Raw genomic sequence first — 27,713 nt, 5'->3', positions numbered from 1 at the left:
ACGTATACTGAACATTCATTAGTATCTTGTTATAACAATTCTCATCTTATTGTTTAAGCTTATAATGCCCTGTTTTTAGTAAGGGTTGTATTCCTCTGCTTCTATTTGCCTGATAGTCACTTTTTTCCTAATTATGTATTTTTTTGTGTGTCATTTTGTTTTAGGTGAGCTGACCCCTTTCAGTATTTCCTATAGTGCAAGCCTTCTAGTGGAGAATTCCTCAATTTTTGTATGTCTGGAAAAGTCTTAATTTCTTCTTTATCTCTAAAGGAGAGCTTAGTTGGATACATTATTCTAGGCTGGTAGTTCCTTTCACTTAATAGTTTAAATATTTGATTCCATTCCTTTCTGGCTTGTAAAGTTTGTGCTGAGAAGTCTGAGGATAATCTAGTTCTTTTTTGTTTTAATGCATACAGCACCTGGTATTCCTAGGTGGTCTCCCATCCAAGTACTAACCAGGCCTGACCCTGCTTAGCTTCCAAGATCAGATGAGATCGGGCATGTTCAGGGTGGCATCGCCATAGCCAAAGATAATCTAATGGGTTTTCCTTTATAAGTTACCATTTTTTTCTCCCTGGCTACCCTGAGAATTCTGTCTTTGTCATTGATATTTGATAATTTTAATATAATGTGTCTTGGTGAAGGCCTTTTTGGGTTGAAATAATCAGGTGTTCTGTTGACTTCTTGAATTCCAAGCTCCAGCTCATTCCTTAGATTTGGGACATTCTCATCAACTATTTGTCTGAAAATGCTTTCTAGTCCCTGCTTCTTTTCCTCTCTTTCAATCATGCAATTATTCTTATATTTCCTCTCTTGATGGTATCAGGTACTTCTTGAATTTCTCTTTCATTATTTTTAATTCTTCAGTTTCTCTCTTCTTCCTTCTAATTTATTTCTAGATTTATGTTTTCGATATCACTGATTCTTTCCTCCATTTGGTTGAATCTATTTCCCAAGCTTGCTATTTCATTTTTTAACTTTTGCAGTTTGTTTTTTATCTCCAGAAGATCTATTCTATTCTTTTTTGAGGGTTTCAATCTTCTTGCTCTGGTAATCTAGTTGTTTTTTCAGTTCCTGAAATTGTTGACATGACTCATTTCGAAACTCACTGCGTTTTTTCAGAAGTACAATCCTGAATTCTCTGTCATTTAAGTTGTTTATTTCTGTCTGTAAGATTATTTTCTGGAAATTTTTCTATTTCTTTCTGAGATGCCTGTCACTTTGGTTGTTCATGGTGTTTAATGAACTATTTCTCCACCTGGGCATTAATGGAAATGTATTTTGCTTTTTTACAGAAAGAAGATTTTTATATAAAGGTCTCTTTAGCCTGCTGCAAAGAAGGCACTTTTCTTTTGATTTCCAGTAGGTGGTGTCTAAGCCTCTTGGATCCCTGCTTTACATAAAGCTTTAAAATGCCTTTTTATTTTCTGATAGGTATTTAATCATGCTCGCTACCCTCAGTTTCAGTTCCTTTCAGTGTTAGCAACAGTTTTGGTAACATTTGATCAGACTCCCCTTGGGCTCGATGGTGTTCGGTCTTGGAGGGTATTGGAGGAGAGGCCCTCTGGGTTAGGGAATGGGGGCTGCTGCTCAGCCTCAATTTTGCAACCACAGCCAGTAAAAATCAACTGTTTTTCTGCCGGCCACTTCCCTGCTTTCTGCCCTGTTGATTGGGCCCTGCTGCCAGCTGGCCACGGGAACTCATAACTTTCCCAGGCAGGGCTGTTCAGGGAACTTGCAGCCTGAATTCGCCACTCCTTCTCCCCTCCCCCTTCTCCTGTACGGAGCTCCGTCAACTGCGAGAGGCAGCTTCTTTATTTCTCCCAGTCCACTGCCTGACACCAGGGGCTCTGACCTGTGGTAGCTCTTATGAGCAGATCCCATGCTCAGACGTCCTGGTGTGCAGTTTCGGTGTTTTTTGTTGAGTTTTAAATGTTCAGCTTATTGTTGTTTCAAGGGGAGAGATCTGGGGACATCTCTCATTCTGCCATGTTTCCAAAGGTCTCCTGTTTTTTATTTTTTTAACTTGAATGTTAAAATGTTTTTATACATTTTAAAACAATCATGCTTAATTAGAAAATCCTTAAATTTTTTTCCAGATTCTCTAATGCAACATAGTCTCTTAAGTATTACAGATGCCCTAAGTAACAAATAATATACCAAAACAAAAAAATAAAATCACAGTAAGAATTTCAAAAAATTTTCCAGAAACCTAATGGAAAAGAATTAATAGCATGGATTTGGTATACTTTTTCCTTATCTCTATACTATTTCTACATATTGCCAGGATTATATAGATACTTATTATCTGCACTATGTCCATTAGTAATTTCATTTAGAGATTCTGAATTAAGACATAGAATTTGGAAGGAACTTCTAGAGCAATTCCCCTAAGCTACATAATAACAAAATGAGATCTTTCCTAGAGACTTATGGCAGTGGAACTTTTGGAACCCATGCCTTTTCTTTTCTTGTCTTTTTATTCTTTCTTTCTTTTTCTTTCTTTCTTTCTTTCTTTCTTTCTTTCTTTCTTTCTTTCTTTCTTTCTTTCTTTCTTTCTTATTTATTTTTATTCTTATTATATATATATATATTGCATATTCACCTCCCATAGTTCGATTTCTTTCTGTCACCACATATTTGACCCCTTTTACCCTACCCTCTGGTAACCACTAGTCTATTGTCCATGTCCATGAGTCTCTGTTTGGAGGAATTTTTTAATTTGTCCAAATGTCTATTTGTCTGTCTATTTATATTTAATTATTTAACTGTTTGACCCATGTTCTCAAATTATGGAACATTACCAACCACTAACTCTTGAAATCAATTTAGTGCATTGCTATATTAAGGACAAATATTATTTTTGAAAATTTGTTTCTGATTTACACATTTATGTATGCCTGTACTAGAATTGTGATATAAATGCATTTCTTACTGTGAGGTAAAGTTGAGGCTTTAAAAATATGTCTTCAAGACATACCTCTGAAAGAAGCAGTAGGCGACCAAAGACTAAACAATGTCTGCAACCCTTAACACATGCTAGGATCTTTAGGTTTATGATTTCATTAACTCTTCACAACTCTTTGTATAATGTACTGATTTATATCCTTTTCATAAATGAGGAAACTGAAGTTTAGGAAAATTAAATAATTTTCATAAGGTAAGTCTTAGAGACCTGATTGGAGCTCAGTTTTCTCCTACAGTTTAGTCATTCTGCCCTACTTGCCCTACTTGCAGTTTGTAATTTACAGAGTTTTCTCCTGTGCTCATAGAAAACATTCCCCCAAGTGTTCCAAAATACCTCCTTTGGAAGAGTCCTCTGAAGCTCCCATTCTTCAACTGTTGAATGGGTATAAAAATAGTACAAATAATACATATGTCTTCGTTCAGATTCATTTGTTTAGTGAGGCTATTATATTTAAAACTATTCCCCTCCTAGATCTAACCACTATGCTGTACATCTGAAACTAATTTAAAATAATATTGAATGTCAATTGTAATTGAAAAATAAAATAAATAAAAAATAAATAAATAAATAAATAAATAAATAAATAAAATTGTTTCCCTCCCTCACTTTATTTCTCCCCTCTCCTACAATCTTCAGTTAGAATACTATGTAATTTACTTATTCATTTTATTTTTGGCTTCTCTCACTAGCATGTAAGCCTTACCAAGGGAAAGATCTTTGATCTCCAACACCCAGAGTAGTGCAAGGCACATAGTAACAGAAAGCAAATATATGCACGAAAGCATGGATGAGTAGACTCATAAAAAGGACTTTAACAAGCTCTTCAAAAGGTAATAGAGAGTATTTGAAGATATAACACTTATAAAATTGTCCAGCCTTGACCCAGTATATACTTAGTAAATGTTAGTTGGATTTGATCATCAAATATAAAGAAAAAGAAAACATTCTTTGAAAAACCAATTCAATTTGAACCATGATCCACAGTTTCTTGTGACCCAATAATCTTGTTTTCAGCAACTCCCTAGTAGACAACACATCCTCTGGGGAAGCACTATCTGACTGAGAAAGTAGACTCTGCTTTAAATGACAGTTGCCATAGCTGAGAGGATGTCTGTAGCCAACAAGAAAAGATAGTGTATACTTGCTGGCTGGGGTGACAGCACCTGATAACAGGAAGAAGCAAGCCAAAAGGGATGAAAGCAGATGGAAGATCCGAGATGGCTATTATCTCAGAATGTGCCAGAGAAAACAATACTTTCAGTAAAACAAGGTCTGTGGAAAACATCTGTATACAGATATAAGTGCTGGCCACACAGCTGAGATGATGAAATCAAAGACCATAATTTTAGGAGAATCATCTTATCTTAAGCAAAGCCATCATTGATTTGCCCAACACAGAGACAATCTGAATCTTTTTTGCTTGGAGATCAAATATTAAACTGATTATAAGAGTCTACTTCGTTGATGGGCACACGTGTAAATGTAGCCATTACATTGGTACACTGCTCTTTTTTAAAATGTCACAAAAATGAATATGTAAGTCATATATAATTCCACAAGGGGGCACAATAGAAGCAAAAATAAAAATTGGTACACGAATTTTCTCTTGTTCTATTTTAACTTAGTAACTTAACAATCTTAAAATCTCAAAACAGTTAAAATGGTAGATAACTATTTAATCAAGAATGGCTATTTATTATTGAGGGGATCGCTTTGTAAATTATATAAATGTTTTACCACTATGCTGTATACCTGGAACTAATATAATATTAGATGTCAACTGTAATTGAAAAAAGAAAAGAAAAAAAGAAAAACCTCTAACTATTCCATTAAAAGAAGAATGAATATTTATTTATTTTTGTACAATGTATTTTTTTTTAAGTAAGAAAAAAGCGCTGTATATGTCCATTGCCTTCTAGGTGTTCATAATTCTCTCCTCATCTTAAACTATTTAACATTATCAGAGGATGTTTGAGAATATACAGCATTGAACAGAAAGTTCTTTGTTCTCTACACATCCAAAACAAAAGGGAACTATCCCAAAGTAGACAATTAGAAAGTATGTATAGTATGATTCCAATAGTATTTTTAAAAATCCAAAAGTGCATATGTATCTCTGTATATACACAAGCATTTAAACTTTTATATGCACAGCCATTCATTCAACAGTGTGACTGGCCCTGAAATATGATTGTGAACAAGATATCCAAATTTTCTGCTCTCATGGAGCTTACATCTAAGTAAGGGAAGAATGACTCCCCAGAAAAGTAAATTGTAAGTTAATTTGAGGTAGTAATAGAATTGAGAAAAAAAAGAAGAGTCTACAGAGTGATGAGGAGTGAGGCTCTCTGAGGAGGTAATAGTAGAATTGAGATCTGAATTTCTGGCCATACAAAGATCACACACGTAAAGAAGTACACAGAAATAGTCTGGGATGATATTCACTGAACTGTTAATGTTAATTCTAAAAAGAAGAGAGATGGTTGTGGGAGCTTAGAGTGGTGGTATAGTGGGGATAAGAGGGAAAAAGCAACTTGCATTTCTCACTCTGTAGATTGCTGACTTGTCTCTATACTTTTATAACACACAACCACAAATTTATGTATTGTGTAATTTAAACAGATTCTTTTAAATGGCAAATCAGTAAGAAAGAGAAAAGAACAAAAACATCAAAACTTTTCATGATGTATGGAAGCTATCTGTTCACATTTATGAAGACATATGGGTATGCCAGAATTGTAGAGACGTGAAGGTACAGGCCTCTTTTTCTGACCAGGCGTTCTGGGTCTGGATATAGTTACAGTAGTATAAAAAATAAAGATAGCAATGTTAATAGAGAAAAGGATGATTGTACTGACCTTGTTTTCTTGTCTCCTTCAATCTGTGTCCCTTCCCTTCCGTATACCATTCCTGGATTTTTGGATTTTGAGTGATACTCTTATCATGTGAATTCTCAGCTCAAAACCTACCCAGAGTCCCTGTTAGTTGTAGGTTCAAGTCCAAACTCCTCAGGCCCTTTGTATTCTGACTGAGTTCACATGTTAATTTTTTGGTATTATTCCAAATCATGATTTGCCATTCCAGCTAGGCCATTCTCCCAAGATACTGTGCACATTACCCGCCTCCATACTGTTGCTTGAGGACCATACCCTGGCCTCTCCACTCTCTCACCTTCATCCTCGCTTTAAATTAAAGTTATACCCAATAGTTCAAAACTCAGCCCAACACTTTAATAATCTAAGCTTAAAATTCTTTCCTTTTCACAAATTATTTCTCAAAGACACACACACACACACACACACACACACACACACACACACACACACACAGAGGCTTCTAAGACAGGTATCAATATGGACTCATGGTTTTTAAAATAAATAGGTAGACAGATAACTATAGATATGTATATATACATTGGTTAGTATACATACATAAATTTCCTAGCTCTATCCACTGAGAGAGGCTAGAAGTGATGACATCCCGGTAGCAATGAGCACACTTAGCATACAGATCTTGGTTTCCAAATTTCATCCTCCAATAAAAGAAACCAGGACTCCATGGAGAACTGTTTGATTACAGGGCTGAAAGTAAGGAGAATACAAGGTGAACCTGGAATGTCTTGTAATGCCAGAAAGTAGAGCAACAAAATACATGATAGTATTGATTTATAATTCTTCCAATAAAATAATTTTCTACAAATACATAGAGATATAAATAACAATAAATAAATGAATGGGGAGAAATTAAAACTCTTCCTTACAGAAGAATTCCAATTAATACATGTAGAAAGAATGAAGAAAATAGAAAATCATTATTAGAACACCATAGTACTAATTACCTTGGGTAAGATCTACCAGAGAATGCCAAAATTAGGGGATGACAGTTTAACAAGAAACAGAATATCTGTATGGTTTCAAAGTGTCTCCTCCAAAATATTTGGTAAATACAAAGGGGAAAATAATAAGTTAACTGTGGAGAAAATTGGTAGATGGCACCTTTGCTAAGTGATCAAGATTCGCATTACTAGTAATATATTCAACATCATGTAGGCCCAGGTATGGCACACTGAGAATGGCACTTCACCTCTGTGGTATTCTTCCCAACGATGCATAATCTCAATCTAATCATGAGAAAACAGCAGACACCCAAATTGTGGGACTTTGTACGAAATAACTGACCAATACTCTTGAAAGATGTCAAGCATAAAAAGCAAAAGAATGACTGAGGAATTGTCACAGAATGGAGGAGATTAAGGAGACATGACAATTCAATGTAATGTAGGATCCTCGACAGGATTTTGGAACAGAGAAAGGACATTAGTGGAAAAACTGGTGAAATCAAAGTAAATTCTATTGTTTAGTTAATAGTATTACACCAAAGTTAATTTCTTTATTTTGATAAATGATCAGTAGTTATGTAAGATTTTAACACAAAGGGAAGCTCGGTGAAGAGTCCTGGGAACTCTCTGGGTTCTTTGCAACTCTTCTGTAAGTCTAAAATGATTTCAAACTAAAAACAAACAAACAAACAAACAAAAAACATATGTACATACATAAGGCTCCCATGGCCTATACCAGACCTAATAGTTAAGAATCTGGAGGTAGGACCTGAGGGTCTACATTTTAAACCAGCTTCTTAGATGATTCTCATGTACACTGAAATTTAAGAACAATTGCCTAACACTAACCATGTTGATCATTTGCATTGTAAACATGTATAGTTACTGCTTCATATTTAGTGAAAATCAGCATGGTAGAGCAGAAGGTGCATGACCTTTGGAATCAAAGAGCCCTGGTTTTATCTAGGTGCTGTCATTTACTAGTGATGACCTTAGGTAAGCTATTTAAGTTCACCTGTTAAGTGAGGGTAATAATACCACCTTAGAGTTGTTGAGGCACTGGCAACAATGTATATGAAATACCCAGACTGATGCTTCACACAAAGCAGGTGATAAATAAACAAAGGGATTATTATGCCTTTGCATTTACAAATTATTTTATTGACAAAAACATCTGCTGCTTGAATATTTAGTATAGCTGTGTGACCTTGGGCAAGTTGCTTAACCTCTCTGATGTCTCAGTTTCTTCATCTATAGAATGGAATCAGAATAATACTATATCATTAAGTTGTGCAGAGTAAATGAGTTAATATGTGAAAGCAGGTTGAATAGTACCTAATACATGATAAGTGCTCTAAAGGTGTTCACAAGTTTATAACTATTTAGTCAGGATAGTGAATTATCTACCTAGTTATTTTATAGGATTATTGTTTATATAGACATCTTGGGCTATTGCCTGTTTGAACCATGGTTTTGCATCTTTCTGATTTTCACCTGTTTATTGGAAGATCTCTTGGAGGTTACCCAGCCATCAGTGGAAATGTTCATTATTATCTGGCTTACTCTCTTTTTCTCAATAATTATTGTCTCTGGAAAAGCCTGATTCAACATAGGTCCAGTGTGCATTCTTTGAAAAAGAACGTGACAGAATAGTAAAGGAAAAGATAACTTAATTTTATCAAATTGAAATTGTGTGTTGAAATATAGAATTCCCTTTCCTTTCTGATTTTGGTTCAGGGACTTAGGAATTTTGGTCGTAAAGGAGAAAGTCCAGACAGCCCTAGAAGCCTCATTCCGTCCAATATATCTTTCTATAGAATGAGGATTTCTATAGAATGACACCAAACATTTTCCTAGAATCTGCCCCACAGGAACAAGTTCTCTATTGCAGAAGGTGGCAGGTAGCACAGGGGTTGCTGTCCATATTCCTTTCCAGGCAAAGATGGCCTCTTGGTTAGTATTGATAGACATTTTACTTGTAATGTGTGCTCCAGGAATGACTGATGCTTGAACACATGGAAAGGAAAATTCCAAAGGAACAGGCACCTGATATAATTGTAGAAGCAAAATATTATCTTGGAAAAATTCCTCAAATATATGTGGTTTAGGGAAGTAAAAATTCACAAAGATAGGAATAGGCGAGTAAATACCATAGAGTACATTGTATAAAACAGAAAATGCTTTAACTGTTTTAACCATTTTTAAGTATACAGTTCTGTGGCATTTTCTTGCAATAGAAACAGAACATTATTGTGAAACCACCACCACCATCCAAATCCAGAATGTTTTCATCTTCCCAAACTGAAATAGTGTTTACAGTTCTTGTGCCTTTCCATAAGGAGCATCATTTCTTTACCCACAATCTAATTTAGTATATATGGAGACTGGGACTTGATAATTCTGTATACTTGAATTGTGGCTAGTTTAGTTACATTCAGGTCTTTTTGTTTTTCGTACATGTAGGAGATGTCTTTACCTGGCAAAAGAAAAAAAAAGGTTCCTTTTTTTCTTCTTCTTGAAATCTTGTCCTTTTCTCTTCTCTGTTTCCACCTCCTGCTTTAGCCCTCTCTAAATATTTTTCCTTCTGATTATCACTAATATCATTTTCCAAAGGTTTCCTCTCTGGAATTCAGTTCTACTTGAATCTAAATGACTTCTCTGTCTGCTCTGTTTTTCTTCCCTCCTCCATCTCCCTTTCTACTCTTTCAGTTTTCAGGGTTTTTTAGAAATCTTTGGGAGGAAAGGAAATGGAATTATAACTTAATGGCTTATCTGTTCTGTCGATAGAGGCCTGGAGGGGGACGTACTAGACCACGCAAGCAAGTGAAAGATACTCAGTGTGGTAGGTGTTATGCTGGTTTTCTCTCTAGGAACTTGGGTCTTCTGTACTTCAGTTATTCACAGTCCTTCTCCTTTCTCAGGAGCTGTCCTCTTCCACCATCAACCTTGAAGCATTTTTAAAGTTATAGTGGTTCTGAGACAGTTCAGCAGTTGAATTCCTTCGTATGGATAAATATTTGTGGATGCCTAAGATATATATAAGGCATCATGCTAGGCATATGGGCTTTAGAATTTAACTGGACACAGACAGTCTCTGCTATCATGGAGCTTCTATTCCAATTGGGGGAGGCAAGCAATAAACGAGAAAATGACAAAATGCCACTTGTTATGAGAAGCAATGGAAAAAGATAAGTAATGAAGAGACTGGGAAGAGAAGAGGGAGCTCTCTGGGAAAGATGTACTGAGAGAACAACATTTGAGCTCAGAGATAAAGGATGAGCCAGAGCTGGATGTTCAAGAATAATACGTGAAAAGCTCTGCCTTGCATCTGGGGAGGCTTATCCTAAATCACAGGAGCTCCATGGAGCTTAATCTTCAGTCCCAAGGAATGTGGAGAGAAATGTGAAGTTACTGCTCATCCATTTACATTAACAGATATGATTTGGGAAACACCATTAATTTTTGCACTAATCATAGTTTTGATACTTCAGACAATTATCCAAAATGATAGTTCACAAACATTTTAAATGATTAAAACATTAGGAGCTGCATATGTATCTCATAACCGATAAAGATGCTGTTTTCAAGCAGATTTGTGGACCTTATCTTCCTTACCTCAGATGTCAAAGTGAAAGAGTCAATGTCAAAGATGAGCAAAGTGAAAGAAAACAATCCAAAAGATGAATCCTTTGTTAAATGAGAAATTCGTAGTTCGAACTTTGTGTTTTCTTTCTAAAAGAGGAGACTTATGTGTTAGTTTCTATCTAAGCAAAGACATAAGAACATCTCTGACAGAGAAAACCCTGGCTGTAGGCAGAAAGAGAATTAGGAGCTTATTGGCTCTCTAATTAAGTTCATTTTGCTCCCCAACCTCTGTTGACTTTGACAGTTACAGAGCAGTAATGAAAAGTTCAAGGCCCTGAAGCAAGGAAAACCTTAGGTTGTGCTGAGAGTGAAAGAATGCCACTGATAGAAGACTAATTGAAGAGGTGGACGGAGCATGTCCACCCTACAGAGCCTTTTACGAACTATGGTACTTGTGTGACTAAAGTGCAACGAAAAGTCTTGAAGGAGTTTAAAGGTGAAAGTGAGGTCCTCTAATATAAGTTTTTAAAAAAGCCCAAATAGTGGAAATAGAATTTGAACACAGGTAGTTAGATTTTAAATCCTAAACTCCGAACCACCAAGTTGTACTATCAAAGTCAAAACAAACTTGAAGGTGAGCCAGTGAGCCCCTGATAATCTTGCTGCGTGTGGCTGAGCTTAGGCCTTAGTACAGAGAGCCAGTAGGATTCAACGGAGGCAGCTGCCCAGACTGGGGTAGTGAACAGAGCAGGGACAGGAACACCCATTACAGCCGGCAGCATCGTGCACAAATAGCTATTGTGTGCTGCCTTCCCCCATTTTCTAAGAAAACAAAGGTCTCATTTCTAGTGCTAATTAATTTCTGTAAGGGAATTAGAATAGTTAATATTCCTCTTTCCATTATAGTGTGGCCACATATTCCTCTTCAAATTAATACCAGCAATAATTGCTGCAGAATTAGCCTCCAAGAGACACAATGCTACAGAATGAGTGGGGTTTTCTTTCCTGTTCTTTGTTTTTTAATAAAGAATTTACAAAGGCCTTATGTACTTGTTTTCAGTAAAGGTAATAAGTAAATTATGATATTATAAGGTTCAAAAACTTCATTTCTTCTCTGCTTGACTCTGACTATATAAAAGCCTTTTTGTGGTCAACACATGTTTTCAAGTTATGTGGGCATCAATGCTAATGGTAACTAATTACACTTGATACTTTAAAAGGGAAAACACAGAGATGGTAACAACACTGCGGTATATCAAGTACTTAGTATTTACCAGCCACCGTAGCTTCAGCAGCTACAAACTCCAATACTTACCTTCGAGGGCCAGACACGTAACTCAAGAATGACATATATCAGGTGCAATCTCATTAAAGGCAACTCTATTGTATCTGTTGCTCAAGTTAAAATCCTTGGAGTTAACCTTGACTTTTCTCTTTTCTCTCACATTGCACATCCAATCCATCAGGAAATCCTGCTGGCTCTATCTTTAAACTATATTTAGGATTCCACAACTTCTCACCCCCTGGGATGTTACCATCTGGGCCAAGCCACCATCACTTCTTGCCTGAATTACTAAAATAGCTTTCTGCGGGGTTTCCCTGCTTCCCCTGTGCTCCCCAATCTTTTCTCAGTGCAGCATCCAAAATGATCCTTTTATCTAAGTCAGATTATGTCACTCTTCTGCAAAAAGCCCTTCGATGGCTTCCATCTCATTCAGTAAAACCCAAAGTTCTTCCAAGGGCAAATGAAGCCATAAGTAATGAGCTTACTTTTACCTGTCCAGCCCCATCTCTGGCTCTTCTTCCCATAGCTCACTGTGGCCCAGCCGCACCAGTCTCTGCTGTTCTGAGAGTGTATGACACAGTGCTCCAGCTTTATTTGTACTTGCTCACCTTCCTAACCACCTATTTAAAATTGCAAACTCTTCCACACCTCGAACCCTTGGCCCCTTTCCCTGCTTTATTTTTCTTCTGCTTATATAATACATAATCCATATATTTATCTTTTTTTATTATCTGACTCTGTCATGAAGGCAGAGATTTTTATCTGTCTCTGTCACTGCTGGTCACACCTGGTACCTAGTGGACCCTCCATAAATGTTTATTATATGAATGAACTGAGAATGCTTGGGGTGCCTGTAGGCAAGTATCAGCAGATTTTTCCATCATAGGATGCAGACTGTTCTTGCCTGAGCTGTAGATTTTTCAAAAGAAGACAGAAACTTAGATATTTTTGTGAACTCTACAGTTTTTAAAAATGTTGGCAACTAATTCAAAGTTTTTAAATGTATTTTTTAAAATTCATCTAGGGACTGAATTTGACCTACTTTGCAATCTCTAGTTTAGTTTGAACTGGCTTTGTCATCCTAACTAAAGACTTTCAAGTTTTCGAAAAGCTGTAGCCATGAATTTATCGATAAGTTTTTCTTCCTTGCCCTAGTCCAGAAAGTGTGTGTCCAGAATCAAACATTATCAGAGGAAAGATTAGTTATGGTTCTGGAGAAGGATGGTGTACAGGGCCTTCCACCTGTAAGGATTCAGATCTGGGGGCTGTGTGGTTGCATCTGGTGGAAACCAGCACTCTTAGTCAAGTGTCCCTCAAAGCTCATCATTTGTCTTCCAGACTTGCCTCACCTCCTGGTCATATCCCAGGCCAGCCCACCAGGGAAAAACTGGCAGGAAATTATGAACTAAAATGAGATGATAGACTAGGATCCTCTGAGGTATGCCTCTTTGTAAGCCAACACCCAAAAGCCTGATTATACCTGTGCTGGTAAAGATGAGGAGAAAAAGGTACCCTCTTACATTGCTGGGGGAAGCCAAAATCAGTACATCTCAAGGGAAGTAGTTTGGCAATATCTATCAAATTTACCAATGTGTGTATTCTTTGACTAAGGAATTATATTTTAATGAATTTATCCTACAGATACATTCATGTGTGTTTAAAATGAATTAATATGAGGTTTTCCACTGTGACATTGTAATTAAAAATGCTTGAGGAAGACCTAAGTGTTCTACAGTAGATGACTAAATAAATTTTGGTAGATCAACAAAGTGGAATGCTATACAGGAATAAAAAATAATAAATAAAATATTTATGTATTGCTATTCTACATTTATTTTTATGTTCAAAATATTAAAACAAATGGATTGATGATATCATGTATGCTATTTCACCATTTGTAGCATAAAAGAAAGAATTGTATATGCATAGTTATTCTTCTATGCACAAAATATCTCTGGCATAACTCAGACCAGTTCAATAATATTGACTAACTCTAAGGAGGGGAACTGGTAATAGAAGGATAAGGAAGAATAATTTGTGAAGAAATTTACTTTAATATATTTTTATTTTAACCATGTAAATATTTACTAAATTGAACAGAAAAAGAAATGCCATATTATGTACTTAGAAATTTCCCTAAAAAGAAAGCCATTGTAGTATTGTTTATAACAGTAAAAAAAGGGGGGGGGAGCAATTTTCATGTCACATAATAGGATATTGATCAAATAAAAATTTTACACTATTTAAGATTGTTCTGATTTTATAAATTTCTGATACAACTTGTCTTTTTCTCTATTGATTAAAGGTATTGCCTATAGCTTCATGATGGAATACCTCCATCCTCCAGATCTTTTTAGTTTTCCTTTTGAAGATGTTCTTCAAGAATTTTTGTTTTCTTCTTTTTTGTTTTAATGAAGGGTGGTAACACATTTATTTTATTGAAGAAAGAAATGGTAACTTTAACAGTAATAATGATTTAAAGCCAAGAAAAAAAATAATCAACACAATTACCTTGCATTTTTTGGGTAAATGTCCGCATAACCTTTAATTGATTAAAACATTAGTAGTATGTCCTTTTATTCAGTCCTTATTAGATAATCAGCCATAAAAAGAAATTTGTACTATTTCACATGAGTTGAAATAGTTTTCTCTTCTTCTCTAATTCAATGTTTCTAAATTAGCTTTTTACTGGAATACTATGCAGCCTTTTGTTTCCTTAAACACATTCTAGAAAGTGACTTTACCTTGCTATAACTTTGTTAGCCAAAATACAGCAATCAGCATTATTTGACACATGAACTTGAATAGAAGACTTTTCTGTGCTTTAGTTTTCTTTCCCAGTAAAATAAGATTGGCAGGATGTCAAGTCTTTGGAATGGTCTGGCATGGAAGACATCATAAGTATATTTACATATGGAACATCAATATAACATGCATTTATTATAACATGCATGTATTATAACATGTATTTACTAGTACTTTTGTGGAGAGTTTGCTTTTCTTCCACAGTACTCTAGAGTTGTTATTTACAAAAAAAGTCAACAGACTAATACTTATCTGTGGCAAAGTTTTTACCTTTCTATGACAAAATAAGAGGAAAAAAATAAGGATAATGTGGGAGTTTTTTTTTAAAGTTTGTATATTCAATTTAAAGAAATCATACTAATTTCGAAATTAGGATCTTCGAGTTATTACAATGGATGTCAAAATAATCTTTTATGAAATGCTAAATGATGATAATTTTTAATTTTATTTTATTGGCTCATAAAATCTATTCCTTTAGTAGATGAGAATGATAAATCCATGTAAGCTCTGAAATTATTCAAGAATGAAATCTCTGTGATACCTATATTATATAGTACCACGTTCATCAATTTTGAATATTGGGGATCCCAATGTAATGTTGTATTAGTCAGCTTGTCATAACAAAATACCAGAGACTGGATGGCTTAAATAGAGGAAATAATTTTTGCATAATTCTGGAGGCTGGAAGTCTGAAATCAGGGTCCCAGCACATAGTCAGGTTCTGGTGAGAGCCCTCTTCTTGACTTACAGATAGATTGTTCCTTCTTGTTGTGTCCTCACATGGTGGAGAGAGAGAGAGCAAGCTTTCTGGTATGGGTTGAACTTTCAAAGGAATAAAAACAGCAAATTACTGTGGCTCTCTTGTTTCATCCTCCAATAAGGCCATCTGTTTTTTCCTTTTAGTTTTTTTTCTTGGAACAGCTAGGTGTCTAGTGTCTCTTATAGGGGTACAATCCCATCAGAAGGGCTCTACCCTGGTCACCTCATCTAACCCTAATTACCTCCCAAGACCCCATATTCTAATACTATCACATTGGGGGCTGGGGCTTTAACATATAAACTTTGGAGGGACACAGACATTCCATAACATAACAAGTGTTATTATGGTGTTAGAATGATGTTAAACCATTTGAATCTAGGAAGATTCAAATCCTTTCTTGGTTAATCTACCCCTAAGTTTGGGGAACAATGGAAAAATAAGGCAAATAACACTATTACTATCTAAAGTTTTGTAATCTCTTAAATCCAGGGCAAAATTCTGGTAAGCTAAGCATTTAGTGCAGGAGAACTCATTTACTAAAGTTAGTTTGATTGAATGACCTACAACGGAGGTTGACAAACCACAGCCCATGAGCCAAGAATGGTTTTTACATTTCAAATCGTTGAAGAAATCAAAAGAAGGTTATGTGCCATCTGAAAATTATATGAAATTCAAATTATAGTGTTTCTAAATAAAGTTTTAGTAGAATACAGCCAGGCTCATTTGTTTACATATTGTTGATGGCTGCTTTCATGCTACAATGGCCAAGTTGAGTAGTTTCAATAGACCCTAAAATAATTACTCTCTGTCCCTTTAGAAAAAAAGTTTGCCAATCCCTGGTCTGCAAACAAAGCTGACCAATGACTTACTTTGCCTATGCCCAAGTCTAAATCGTAGCTCAAAATATCATTTCAAAAAGATACAGAGTCCTGCCTATCAACACTAGGAAAAAATGGATTCAGAGACAGAATATTTACTCCAAAGCCTGGCATGAGCTGGTTTTAAGATTGTCCACTTGAAGTTATCTAATGCCAGACCTAGCTGTTTCAAGAAAACACTAAGGGTGGAAGAAGACAGAGCCACAGTAATTTGCTGATGTTTTCATTCCTTTGAAAGTGTAGCCCTTACCAAATATAGTTCAGGGTCCTGGAATTGGACCTATCTAGATGGGGGTTTGTCTTCCTTTGAGTTTCTACCCCTTGATTGACACTTATTCTTCAAACCAAGGAAGAAGGGAAGAATGAGAGCTGAGAGTGATAACCTTTCTAGAATACAACATTAATCTATGAAATTGGTGGCATTGTAGAAATCTGGCCACTTCTTTTGTTTCTGACTTGTTTTTGTTTTGTTTTCTCTCTCTCCCTACCCCTGGTACACACAAAGATGATTTTAAAGGATGTGGACTCGCTTCTCTATGTGGACACCGACGTTCTCTTTCTGAGACCTGTGGATGACATCTGGAAGCTTCTGCGGCAGTTTAACTCCACCCAGCTTGCAGCCATGGCTCCGGAGCATGAAATCCCCAAGATTGGCTGGTATAGCCGCTTTGCTCAGCACCCTTTCTATGGCTCTTCAGGGATTAATTCAGGAGTCATGCTAATGAATTTAACTCGTATAAGAAGTGCCCAGTTCAAAGTAAGGAAGTATTTTATATTTACTTATTTAAAAATTCAGACTTTGTCTTTTCAGCAGTGAAATTCCTGGAGTGTCAGTGTGCTGATTTTGGAAGTAGGTGACTTGTAGGTAAGGATGTAAAGAATCAGGGAAGAGAAAAGTATTTGGAAAGTTATGGGATATTTGTTTGTTCAGGAAAAGCCCAGGTGATTATGGAATTTAAAGCTTCAGTAGAGTTACTATTCAGGACTATTATATTGCATTTCTGAATTCCATAATGTTTGAACTCTATGTGTATTCAAGGCTTCAAAAACCATGGAAAAGTTCTTGGAATTACCGTAGGGATATATTTACATAAGCACGCAGTACAAAGCTATTCATGGCCTCATCTTTTATCCTAGCAAATAATTGGAAAGAAACTAAATAAACATCAGTAGAGAGCTAGTCAAAAAATTACCCTCCCATTAAAAAGAATTAGGTAAGTCTATAAGTGAGAAAAGTAAGAGCTCTAAAAATATTAAGTGAAAAAGTTAAAACACAACAAAGCATAATATTGTAGAATGTGATTTCTTTTACATCTTAGAAATGTCCAGAAAACTACCTAAGAGATCATTAATTGTTAATTGTGGATACTTCTACAGAAAGTGGGAATGGGAATGGGAATTGTAGGAAGATGGAGGAAGAATGTTTTTACTTTTTTATTTTAAATCTTTGTATGCTGTTTGAATATTTAGTCTGTGAATGTGTTGCTTTTATTTTAAAATTAATTATTTTAAGACAAGAAAAGGGTCTTTTTCCTTAAGGTGCCTTAATTCAGCTATCCATATTTTGTTTCTTCACTTTGATGCCGGAGAGCTCCGGGGCTCTGGTGACCAGGTTCCTCTCTTACACCCCAGAGACAGAATTTACGGACACGGCAAACAGCAAGCAGGAAAGCACAAGTTTTATTAAAGCGAAAGTACACACTTAAGAGAAAAGCACAGACATCTCAGAGAGAGTCTGCCCCAGCTGTTTGAATTACAGGCTTTCGTTTTCTTGGAGGCTGAGGCGGGGCAGGGGCGTGGCGGGGGAGGGTGGGGGGTGGAGCTAGTTCCAAGGCTATCCAACCTGCCTCTCCATTTTGGCTTGTTTCCCAAGCCACTTGGAGGGGAAGGGATGGCCCACCTATCTTGTCTCCTGGCCTTGGCTTGTTTCTCTTACTGGAGTCTCACACTTAAATCAAAACAGGGAGTAAGGGACAAAGGAGAAATTCCAGAGCTGCATGGAGAGGACTGAGTAAAGGACTGAGGAAAAATTCCAGAGCTGCATTCTGGGAAGAAGGAGGAACTTCCCTAGGCTAACTCTCTTGCCTCACCTTCAGAGGCAAGAATTAAGCATAAGAAAGAGGTTCAATTTGGGGCATGGTCTTCTAAGTAAAAATAATAGCCCAACTACCAGTTTCTTGTCCATCTAGTATTTATGTGTACATCCGAAACTACAATCTACAACCCTAATTTTGCTTTGTCCTATGCCTTGAGGCCAACTCCTCCTCTACTTGTTTTATATTTTGTAGGGAATGGGGAAGGGACAAATCCCTCTATATTGTTTCTCAAGAGAATATGTATTTTTTTTGTTTCAGCTGCTCTGATGTTTTCTCTTTTCCAGAACAGTGTAATTCCCACAGGCTTGGCTTGGGAGGACATGTTGTACCTTCTCTACCAGAAGTACAAGAGTGCCATCACGTGGGGGGACCAGGATTTATTAAATATTATTTTTTATTTCAATCCAGGTAAGTTCTCTTTCCAGAATGCTGTTGGTATAGAAGTATGCCTACCTTGCCCCACAGAGCACATTCCAGCCTGATCTGCTATTGAGAAAACTTGAATTGTGCCTGTGTGTCCCTCTGCCCTTCTACCTACTCCCCTACACCTGCTGTGAGGTGTGTCCTTTCACACACCCCCTGGTATCTCACAGAGGCAAGTCCTTGAGCTGCTAACACAAAAGGCCAAATGTTAAAACATCCAACACTCGACTTCATTTTTCAATAATCTCCTTTAGATTTTGCCAGCACCATTCTTCTAAGAAGAACAGTGAGAAATAATGGGAGGCACAGAATCAAATGAAAACATTATAATCTAGGCATGAGGCCTTCCATAGCCTGAACAATTGCTAGATTGAAGGGAACTGATTCTTGGGAATCTTTAAAGTTAAGTGATTTGTTCTGGGGTAACAGAGCCTAGAATAAGGACTCAGATTCCCAAATCCCTTTTTCTGGGGCAAAAGAAAAATTTTATATTGTTAAGTCAATTATTTGGTGGAGTTGGGGGAAGGAGAGAGACAAAAATTTCTGATCTATGATTTTATTTTGATGCCTAAAGCTAACAAAATTTCCTTTCTGTCTTTCTTCTTGCTAAAACTATACTTAATGTTGTTAAAATCAAAACCTTTTTTTCTACTTGGGAAAAAATCTTTGGGGAGAAAAAGCACTCTTACCTAACCTACTCAGGCCTTTCCTTTAAAGTAAAAAAATCCCGAAGTAGAGAATCCTGTTTATAAAGACTTCTGTCTCTGGTTGCATATCACCCTGTGTAAGCACCTACTATGTACCTTTATTATTTTTTTTTAACGAAACACTGAAATAAAACCTAATCTTATATGTTTTTGGATTAAAAAGGACCAAATCCTGGAAAAGAAAAAAAGGTGGATACAAAGTTTCTGGAAAAGATTCCCAATATTCATTCATTAGACAAAGGGAATATCTTGGCCATTCACTGGTGACATGTTTTAATCCTTTTCACTCTAATAGTAACAAGGATTTTAAAGTCCGCGCCTCTCATTTATCATTAAGCAGAATTTCATCTTTTTTCTAGGTGTAAATGTATTGCTTAGAACTCTTGTCTACACATAAAGAACTCCTGAAGTTAGACTATGCACAAAGAATACTTTTTTATAAGCAAACTTGAGTCCCCTAGAAACCAAGGGCAGGAAAGGAAAAATGATGAGGAACCCAGGTTGGACCTTCTTCTGCTGAGGCTTTCATTATCTTTAAGAACTCATTCTCTGCTCCTCAGACCTCAAAGCAAAGTACCAAGGTTTCAGACTCCAAGTCCAGGTCTCCAAGAAAGACTAACTTTATCCCAATTCCAAAGTCCTAGGGGAGAGATCTGATGTTTCCATCATGGGTCAGTTAAGCCAGGAATGTGGAGCTAAGGAACAATGGCTGACATTTATTATTTACTAAGTGCCAGGTGCTATTCTAAGCATTATCTTATTTAACCCTGACAACGACCCTGAGAGTATAATCCCCATCTTACAAACAAAACTACCAAGTGAAAAACAGTTAAATAATTCATATAGTAGCCAATGAGTGCTGGAGCAGGGGTACAAACCCAGGCCACTCCAACTTTGGCCCTGTATATTTGGGGGAGAGAATTTTTCAGAGAGGGGAATCCTAGAGAGCTGGGCATATATCCCAAAATGGAACTGTCTGCTGCATTATTTCTGTCTTTTAAATACTGCATTTTCCTCTGTTGTATAGCTAAAAGTATCTTCCAATAGCCTATCTGTCTGTATTCCTAAACTGAGGAATTGAAAAGATTGCACAGTTGCCTCTCCAGAAATTCTCTTAGCCTGTTGCAGATTATTTGAGGACATGATTAATGAGTAGATAATAATGGAAGGCAGTCATATGCAGCTTTGCAATTAGACACAAGCTCCTTGTCTTTAATTGGAACTAAATAATTATGAAGTTGTACTAAATCCTGTTTCTGAGCATTAGCAAAGTAAATAACCAAGTTTCCTAGCTTTAGATCAACGAGTATTATTAGGTAACTCCTTGATTGTTCTTGTATGGCCTTCATTAATCTTATTTCATACTTTATCCAAGTACTTTATTAACCATCAGATCTTTGAACTGAAATCCAGTGATATCCATCACATTGAAAGGTTTTTTTTCTTTGTTTATATTGGTTGTGAGTGTGTTCTGTAAACCAGAACAAACTATATTTGAAAAAAAAAAAAAGATTTGTCACCTTTATCTCTGGCAAGGTGGGAGAAAAGGTTGGCCCTGACATAGGCGACAAACATGCTTATCGTTATGGTTCTTAGGGGTTGCCATGGGTGTACACGACCAGAGCACATATCTAGAATATTATTATTATTCTATTCTCCTGTAGCCAATACATCACTTTTAAACTGTGTTTAAAAATCATTAGCTTGAGGGGAAAAAAAATGTCATAGATGATAGAGACTATTCATCCCTCTGGCGACCAGATCAAAGTTGTGACGGAAACAAAGAGCAGCAGCAAGGAAAAATTGCCTGGGATCCAGATGGACAAGCCATATAACTAGAGAGAAATCCAAGAAAGTACCTTTTAATGGCAGAAGGTAGGACAGGGCAAGGACACGGGCTGCCTGGTCTCCAGCAGCTGAGTGAGACGGAGGCTGCGGCAACGGCAGGGGCAGATGCTTTTTACAGGGGCTGCCTTTTTGAGCGGATTTTCGTGGTGACCGACCTGCTCACTCTGAGCACCAGTGCTGACTGGGCTGCACAGAGGGCATCAGGCACTTACAAGGAGACATTGTCAGAGTGAGGGCCAAAGTGAGACTAACTCTGTACAGAAGTGCCGGCAGTATCCATTGTTCTCTGTTGAGCCCCCCCGCTCCCTGTGCGCCGGATACTCCATAGCCCTGACTTCATCAAACTGGATAACAGAGGTCCCTCTGCCGGGAAGATTCCCTGAAACCCCGCCTCCCCCCAAATGTGTGACCCCACCCAAGCCACATCCAAGAATATCCTCAGCAACACAAATGCTCCTTGCTGAGCAACACCTAAACTCACACTGGAGGCAGCTGCCCTCAGTTTCTGGTGTAGCTTTTTGAGGCAACTATAAGTACGGCATCTGTGGATTGCTTGCTGAATCTTAACAGGTGGCCCCAGAGGGGCACAGGCTTGGGCTGGACTCCTCTCAGGACTGTGCCACTGGACATCTATTACACAAATCCACACTAATAAGATCGGGAGACTTAGGTGCTTTGCTTACTACATAGAAACAGACACAGAAAGACAGCCAAAATGGGAAGACAAAGAAGCAGAAACTATATGAGAGAACAGAACAGAGATCCAGATATAATGGAGTCAAGTAATCTAACAGATATACAGTTCAAAACACTGGTTATAAAGATGCTCAATGAACTTTTGAGAAGTGTAGATAAAATCAACAAAGAAATAAAAAAAAAACATAAAAATGGAAATGGAAATTATAAAAGGGAACCAGTCTGAAATGAAGAACACATTATCTGAGATGAGAAGTATATTAAATGGAATAAACAAAGGAATAAACAAAGTGAATAAAGAAAAGAATCAAATGCCCTATCTAGAGGATGGGAAAGCCAAGGACACACAATCAGAATGGCAAGAGATAAAATGCCAAGACTATAAATATATTTTAAGGAGCACATGGGACACTATTAAGGGTCCAAATACCCATCTGATCAGTGTAACTGAAGAATATTAAGATGTTGAACGGCTGTTTGAAGGAATAATGACGGAAAACTTCCCTAACCTGGTGAAGGAAATGGACATAAAACCCCAGGAAGCTCAGAGAATCCCAAAAACCAGAGATCCAAAGAAGCTCACACCAAGATACATCGTAATTAAAATGCCGAAGGTTAAATACAAAGAGAATCTTAAAAGCAGCAAGAGAAAAACAGAGAGTTACCTACAAGGGAGAACCCATAAGACTGGCAGCTGACTTCTCAAAAGAAACTATACAGGACAGAAGAGTTTGGCACAAAATATTCAATGTGATGAAAACCCAGGATCTACAACCAAGAATACTTTATACAGCAAAACTACCATTTAGAGTTGAAGGACAGATAAAGAGCTTCCCAGACAAAAATAAGCTAAAGGAATTTATCAATACCAAGCCAGTATTACAGGAAATTTTGGAGGGACTTATTTAGGAAGAAAAAACATGTATCAAAAACAAGAATAAAGAATGGTAACAACTATATTCTTATCAATAAGTACCTCAAGTGGAAAAGAATTAAGTTCTCCAACCAAAAGATAGAGTGGCTGAAAGAATAAGAAAAGAAGACCCCTACAGGTGCTGCCGACAAGATACTCACTTCAGATTAAAAGACACACAGACTAAAAGGAAGGGAATGGAAAAAGATATTGCTTTGATGGACCTAGAAGGTATTCAAGTCAGACAGAGAAAGATAAACACTATATGATTTCACTTATATGCATAATCTAAGGAATAAAAAGAACAAACTAATCAAAAACAGACTCACAAATATAGTAGACAAATTGGTGATGGACAGAGAGGAGAGGGTGTTGGGGTTTATGAGAATGGGGTGAAGGGTTAAAGAAATACAAATTAGTAGCTGATGGATGGTCATGGGAATGGGGAGCACGGCATAGGGAATGCAATTAGCATGAATACGTTGGCTAGGTGGAGGATCAGGGAAGGGAGGGAGCAATTGGAAAGATGATTTTACAAACTATATAGATGTTTAACCAATGTACTGTATACTTGAAACTAATTAAAATAAATAAATTTTTAAAAAGTCATTAGCTTAAAAAATGTTAATACTCTTGCTATAATTAGATAGCACATGCCTGTGGGTAGGTAACTGCAGTGCTGGGTAATAGGCTGACTAAAAGAGAGACAACTGGAACCCAAGGAGGGCATTCAGGTAGGTCAGTCTACAGGACATTTCCTTGCAAGTGAGCCAAAGCAGCTTCTTCAAGGGGTAGAAGAATGAGCTTACATCTGTACAGTGAGTTTAAGAGCAGAATCTATAGAAAGGATATATTAGACCAGGGCCAAAAGAGAGCTCTATGTAGAAAGAAGTGCTTGGGTTAATGCCTTTAGATTGCAAGAAACAAAACTTCAGTCAGGCCAACTAATTAAGGGTCCGGGTACAGTCTCATGAACATATGGATCAGATCATGCCAGGCCTCATGAGAATCAGCTCTGGGAAAATGCTAAGGACCAAAGCAGATTTCTTCATCCCTCATGGTCTCTGTTATTTTGCTTTTCTCCATGCCCATCTGATTCCATTTTATCTTCTTAGACAGTATTCTGTGTTTGCACTTGGCCCAACCCTGAGGTTGTGTTAAACAGTCTTACAAACCCATACCAATGACGATGGGTTTCTTATGTTTCCTAATTCAAATTCTAGAAGAGAGAGAGAGAGAGAGATTGGCCTATGAATTGATTTCCAGCCTAGCTTTGAATTAGTTCTCTTTGGTCAGGGAGACCTCTCTTGAAAGGTTCATCAGGGGCAAGAGGAGCAAGGTCATTTGGCATTTTCCTTTCTCAACCGTGACCACCTGTGTCTGTACCTGCTTTGGGGAGATTTCTAGTAAAATGGGCTATGTAAAGGGAAGGAAATGAAACCAGCTAAGTATAGATAATAAGGCAGGACATTCAGCCAGAGGAGAAGTAGTAGGGTTCTGCTCATAGGGAGAGAGAAGAGCTAAAATGCCCATGGGATTTACATAGATTGTCCATAAGTTGAATGTGATACTAGAGAGTTAGGAGGGTTTTCTGGGGCCACAGAATAGGATGCAGTCACATGGAACATGCCTTTTCAGTGGCCCCATCAGGGCCTTGTTCTCGTACTGCCAGTGATCACTGGAGCTCTGCACTTGAATGTGTGACTACACTGTATACTCACTCCACCAAAAGCACCAAGCCTGGCAGTTATGAATGTGTTCTGGAGATTGGCAGGCCCAATTATTTGGTATTAGGACTATTCTTGCGAACTGGAAATAAATCATTGTTTTGAGAATCTGGGAAGTTCATGAGCTCTGACATAAAATGCAAGAATAAAGATTTTAGGGTTCTTGTGGGAAGAGGTTGTATCTACTTTATGTCTTTCACAGTGCAAAGGTTAATGCTTTAAATGGTGTTGTTTTTCAGAAGTGTTGGTCGAATTAAAGTAATTAAGAGAATGGAGTGAAAGAGGAAAGTAGATGGATGAGAAAGACTACAGCAAGGAAAGTGAAAGGGGAAAAAAGTAGTAAGAGAAAGGAGGAGAAAGGAAAAAGATACAGGTGGTAGAGGAAGGTATGGGGTTTTGTTCACTCCTCCATTCAGCAGGTTTTTTTGTTGAGCATCTACTGTGTGCCAGCCACAGGGTTAGGCACTGAGGATATGGCAACAGACAGAATAGACAAAGTGCCTGTTTTAATGAAACCTACCTTTTATTGGAAGAAGTATCCTTCCAAAGAATAACAACTAGCTGTTCAAAATCAAAAATTGTAATAAATTCTATGAAGGAAACAAAGGGATGAGAAAGAGACTATCAAAGCTGGAGGGACAGGAAGGCTTTATTTAGATTGTGTGATCAGGAAAGTAAATTTTCTTTGAGGAATTAATTGCCCTTTTCTGAAACAAGGTGTATTCTGGAAGAAGGAAGAAGAAGAGACTGGGAAAGCTCAGTTCTGGAATGAGACATTCACAAAACTAAAGAAACAAACAAAATATTAATAATGCAATCAAATAGACTTTGTTCTGTTAGTACAGTGTGGTAAATGAGTAGAAAGGCTGTTTCACTGTGAACTTGAAATAATCATGTATAATCTATTACATAATCTTAGATAACTCAAGAGTATGAAAAAATCAAAAAGTATGAGAGAAAAGTCAATTCATACAGTTCTTTGCAAGTAGTTAGAAGGCTCTGGAAATAAATGTAGAATCCTTAAGAGATCATGAAGGGATTTCAAACCCAAAGACCACCAGTTAATTATAAGCTTTTTAATTTAATTTAATTTTATTTTTTAAATTACAGTTGACATACAATATTATATTAGTTGCAGGTGTACAATATAGTGGTTAGACATTTATATAATTTACAAAGTAATCACCCCAATAAGTCTAGTACCCACCTGACACCATACAGTTATTACAATATTTTGACTATATTCCCAATGCTGTACTTTATATCCCCGTGACTATTTTATACTGCTAATTTGTACTTCTTAATCCATTCACTTTTTTCACCTAGCCTCTTCCAATCTGACAACCATCAATTTGTTCTCTGTAATGAGGAGCTTTGTTATCAATATAAAATGGGGAGGAAAATGGCCAAAACCCAGAGTTTGAAGAGAGGTTAACTTGAAAAAAATATTTTAATATGAATTGCAATAGTTTGAGACTTTAGGGATTTGGAATTTTAAAACCATTCACTGTATTATTTTCTCAAAAGGAGAAAAATAACCTATTTCATCATGCTATCATTTCAAACAGATCTTGACACCCCTGATAATCTTGCTTAAAATAGATCCATTTTAAAATAGTGATTATGTGCCAAATAACCATCATTGGTCCATCATTGGCTGATATATATATATATATATATATAGGTTTTCCATCTGAAGCCCATCCCATGAAGCTAGTTGAGCCTCTTTTCTCCTCCTCCTCCCTCCATTAACCAAATGGAGATTTCAAAGAGTAACCCATGCAAAATTTATCTGTGAATAAAAAGACACATCTGTTATTTTTAATTGCCTACTTTTGATTTCCTTTTCTTTTAGTTAGAGTGCCCTAGTTTTCCTTCAGGGGATTGCTTTTCCCCGATTGCCTGCAGTCTTAGAGCCCCACCCACCCCTGACTCCCACTAAACCAGTCAGCCCATCTCCTGGGTACCTGAGTCTGAGAATCCAAGAGCAGAAAGTAGTCAAGACTGGTTCATCCTAGTAGCAATGCTGAAGAACTGACATTAATTTGTCCCCATCCCCCATGTCCTAGGAGTGTTCCACTTCCTGCCCCGATTCAGCTTTACCTCTGATTTTATAAGCTACTCCCTCTCTTTTGAAAGCAAAAAAATTTTTTTTTTGCTTCACGAGCTAGAATCAAAGTTGGTTACTTGTAATCTAATATAGATTCATATTCTTGAATATTTTAAGTTAAAGCAATCTACTAATATGACAACTTTTCTACCATTTTCTTACCTCTTTGAAGAGATTACATTTGCCCCAGAAAAATTAAATGGCTTATATTTTCTAACGCACACTCTGATTTCCAAACCTTTCATCATGATCAGACCATTTTCTCCTCAAATGCTTCTTCAGGTCTCTGTGTCTGACTGTCAAAATCCTATCCTTATTATAAGTCTAAGTTTAAATGAAACTTTACTGAAATGTCCTCCTTTCTATGAATCCTGATAGAACATGTTTATTTGGATGACATTATGTACTATCTCAGTTACAAGAGTATACGTTCTTTGAGGGCAGAAATAGCACCTTATTGTCTACTGACAACAATGCCTTACATAATGTGGTGAACCAATACTGTTTCAATTTTATGCTTGATGTATTTTGCATTTAGCCTCTGGAAAAGGAAGTATAAAGATGTGAATTGAATTCTGTCTGGAGTCCAATTTCATATTTGACATTAAACCACTGGGATTCTTAGCTGGTCTCTATAATGAAGATCTATAAACCCCTAAACTTGTAAGCAAATAATTTTCATATCCTTCATTTGTAGTTTTCCAAAAACAGGACCTAAAATATTCATTAGATACTCAAAGAGATCTGTGACCAAGAAAAAGTTAAGAAAGACTGACTGGCCACCTGCATGTCCAGATGCATTTGTAGTAAAACATTTATCGGCTTCCAGTCAAGATGGCAGAGAAGGTAAATGCTGTGCTTGCCTTCTCTCACAACCACATCAAAATTACAACTAAACTACAGAACACTCATCATTGAGAGTCACCTGAAGTCTAGCTGAACAGAAGTCCTACAACTGGAGACATACAGAAGAGGTCGCCTTGAGACTGGTAGGAAGGGTGGAGCCGCGAAATAGGCTGTTCCCACACCCACATATGGCGGTTGAAAATTGGGAGGGATATCTCAGCTGCAGAG

At 36.9% G+C, this 27,713-nt stretch overlaps 1 protein-coding gene and 1 pseudogene across 2 annotated transcripts in view; one reads left to right on the top strand and one right to left on the bottom strand.

The window, feature by feature from the left end:
• GXYLT2 (glucoside xylosyltransferase 2) overlaps nt 1-27,713 on the top strand; it is a 102,766-nt gene that overhangs the window by 57,408 nt on the left and 17,645 nt on the right. For both annotated transcript variants that reach the window (XM_039851614.1, XM_039851616.1), the window contains exons 4-5: nt 16,625-16,876; nt 18,500-18,623. In XM_039851614.1, the coding sequence (XP_039707548.1) occupies nt 16,625-16,876; nt 18,500-18,623 (376 nt within the window). The remainder of the gene's footprint in view (nt 1-16,624; nt 16,877-18,499; nt 18,624-27,713) is intronic.
• Nucleotides 408-526, bottom strand: LOC120593818 (uncharacterized; annotated as a pseudogene).

The sequence above is a fragment of the Pteropus medius genome, unplaced genomic scaffold, assembly GCF_902729225.1.
Source record: "Pteropus medius unplaced genomic scaffold, Ma_sr-lr_union100, whole genome shotgun sequence".
NCBI classification, from domain to species: domain Eukaryota; kingdom Metazoa; phylum Chordata; class Mammalia; order Chiroptera; family Pteropodidae; genus Pteropus; species Pteropus medius.
The sequence above is the reverse complement of the archived record's forward strand: the minus strand, read 5'-3'. Positions and strand labels throughout refer to the sequence as shown.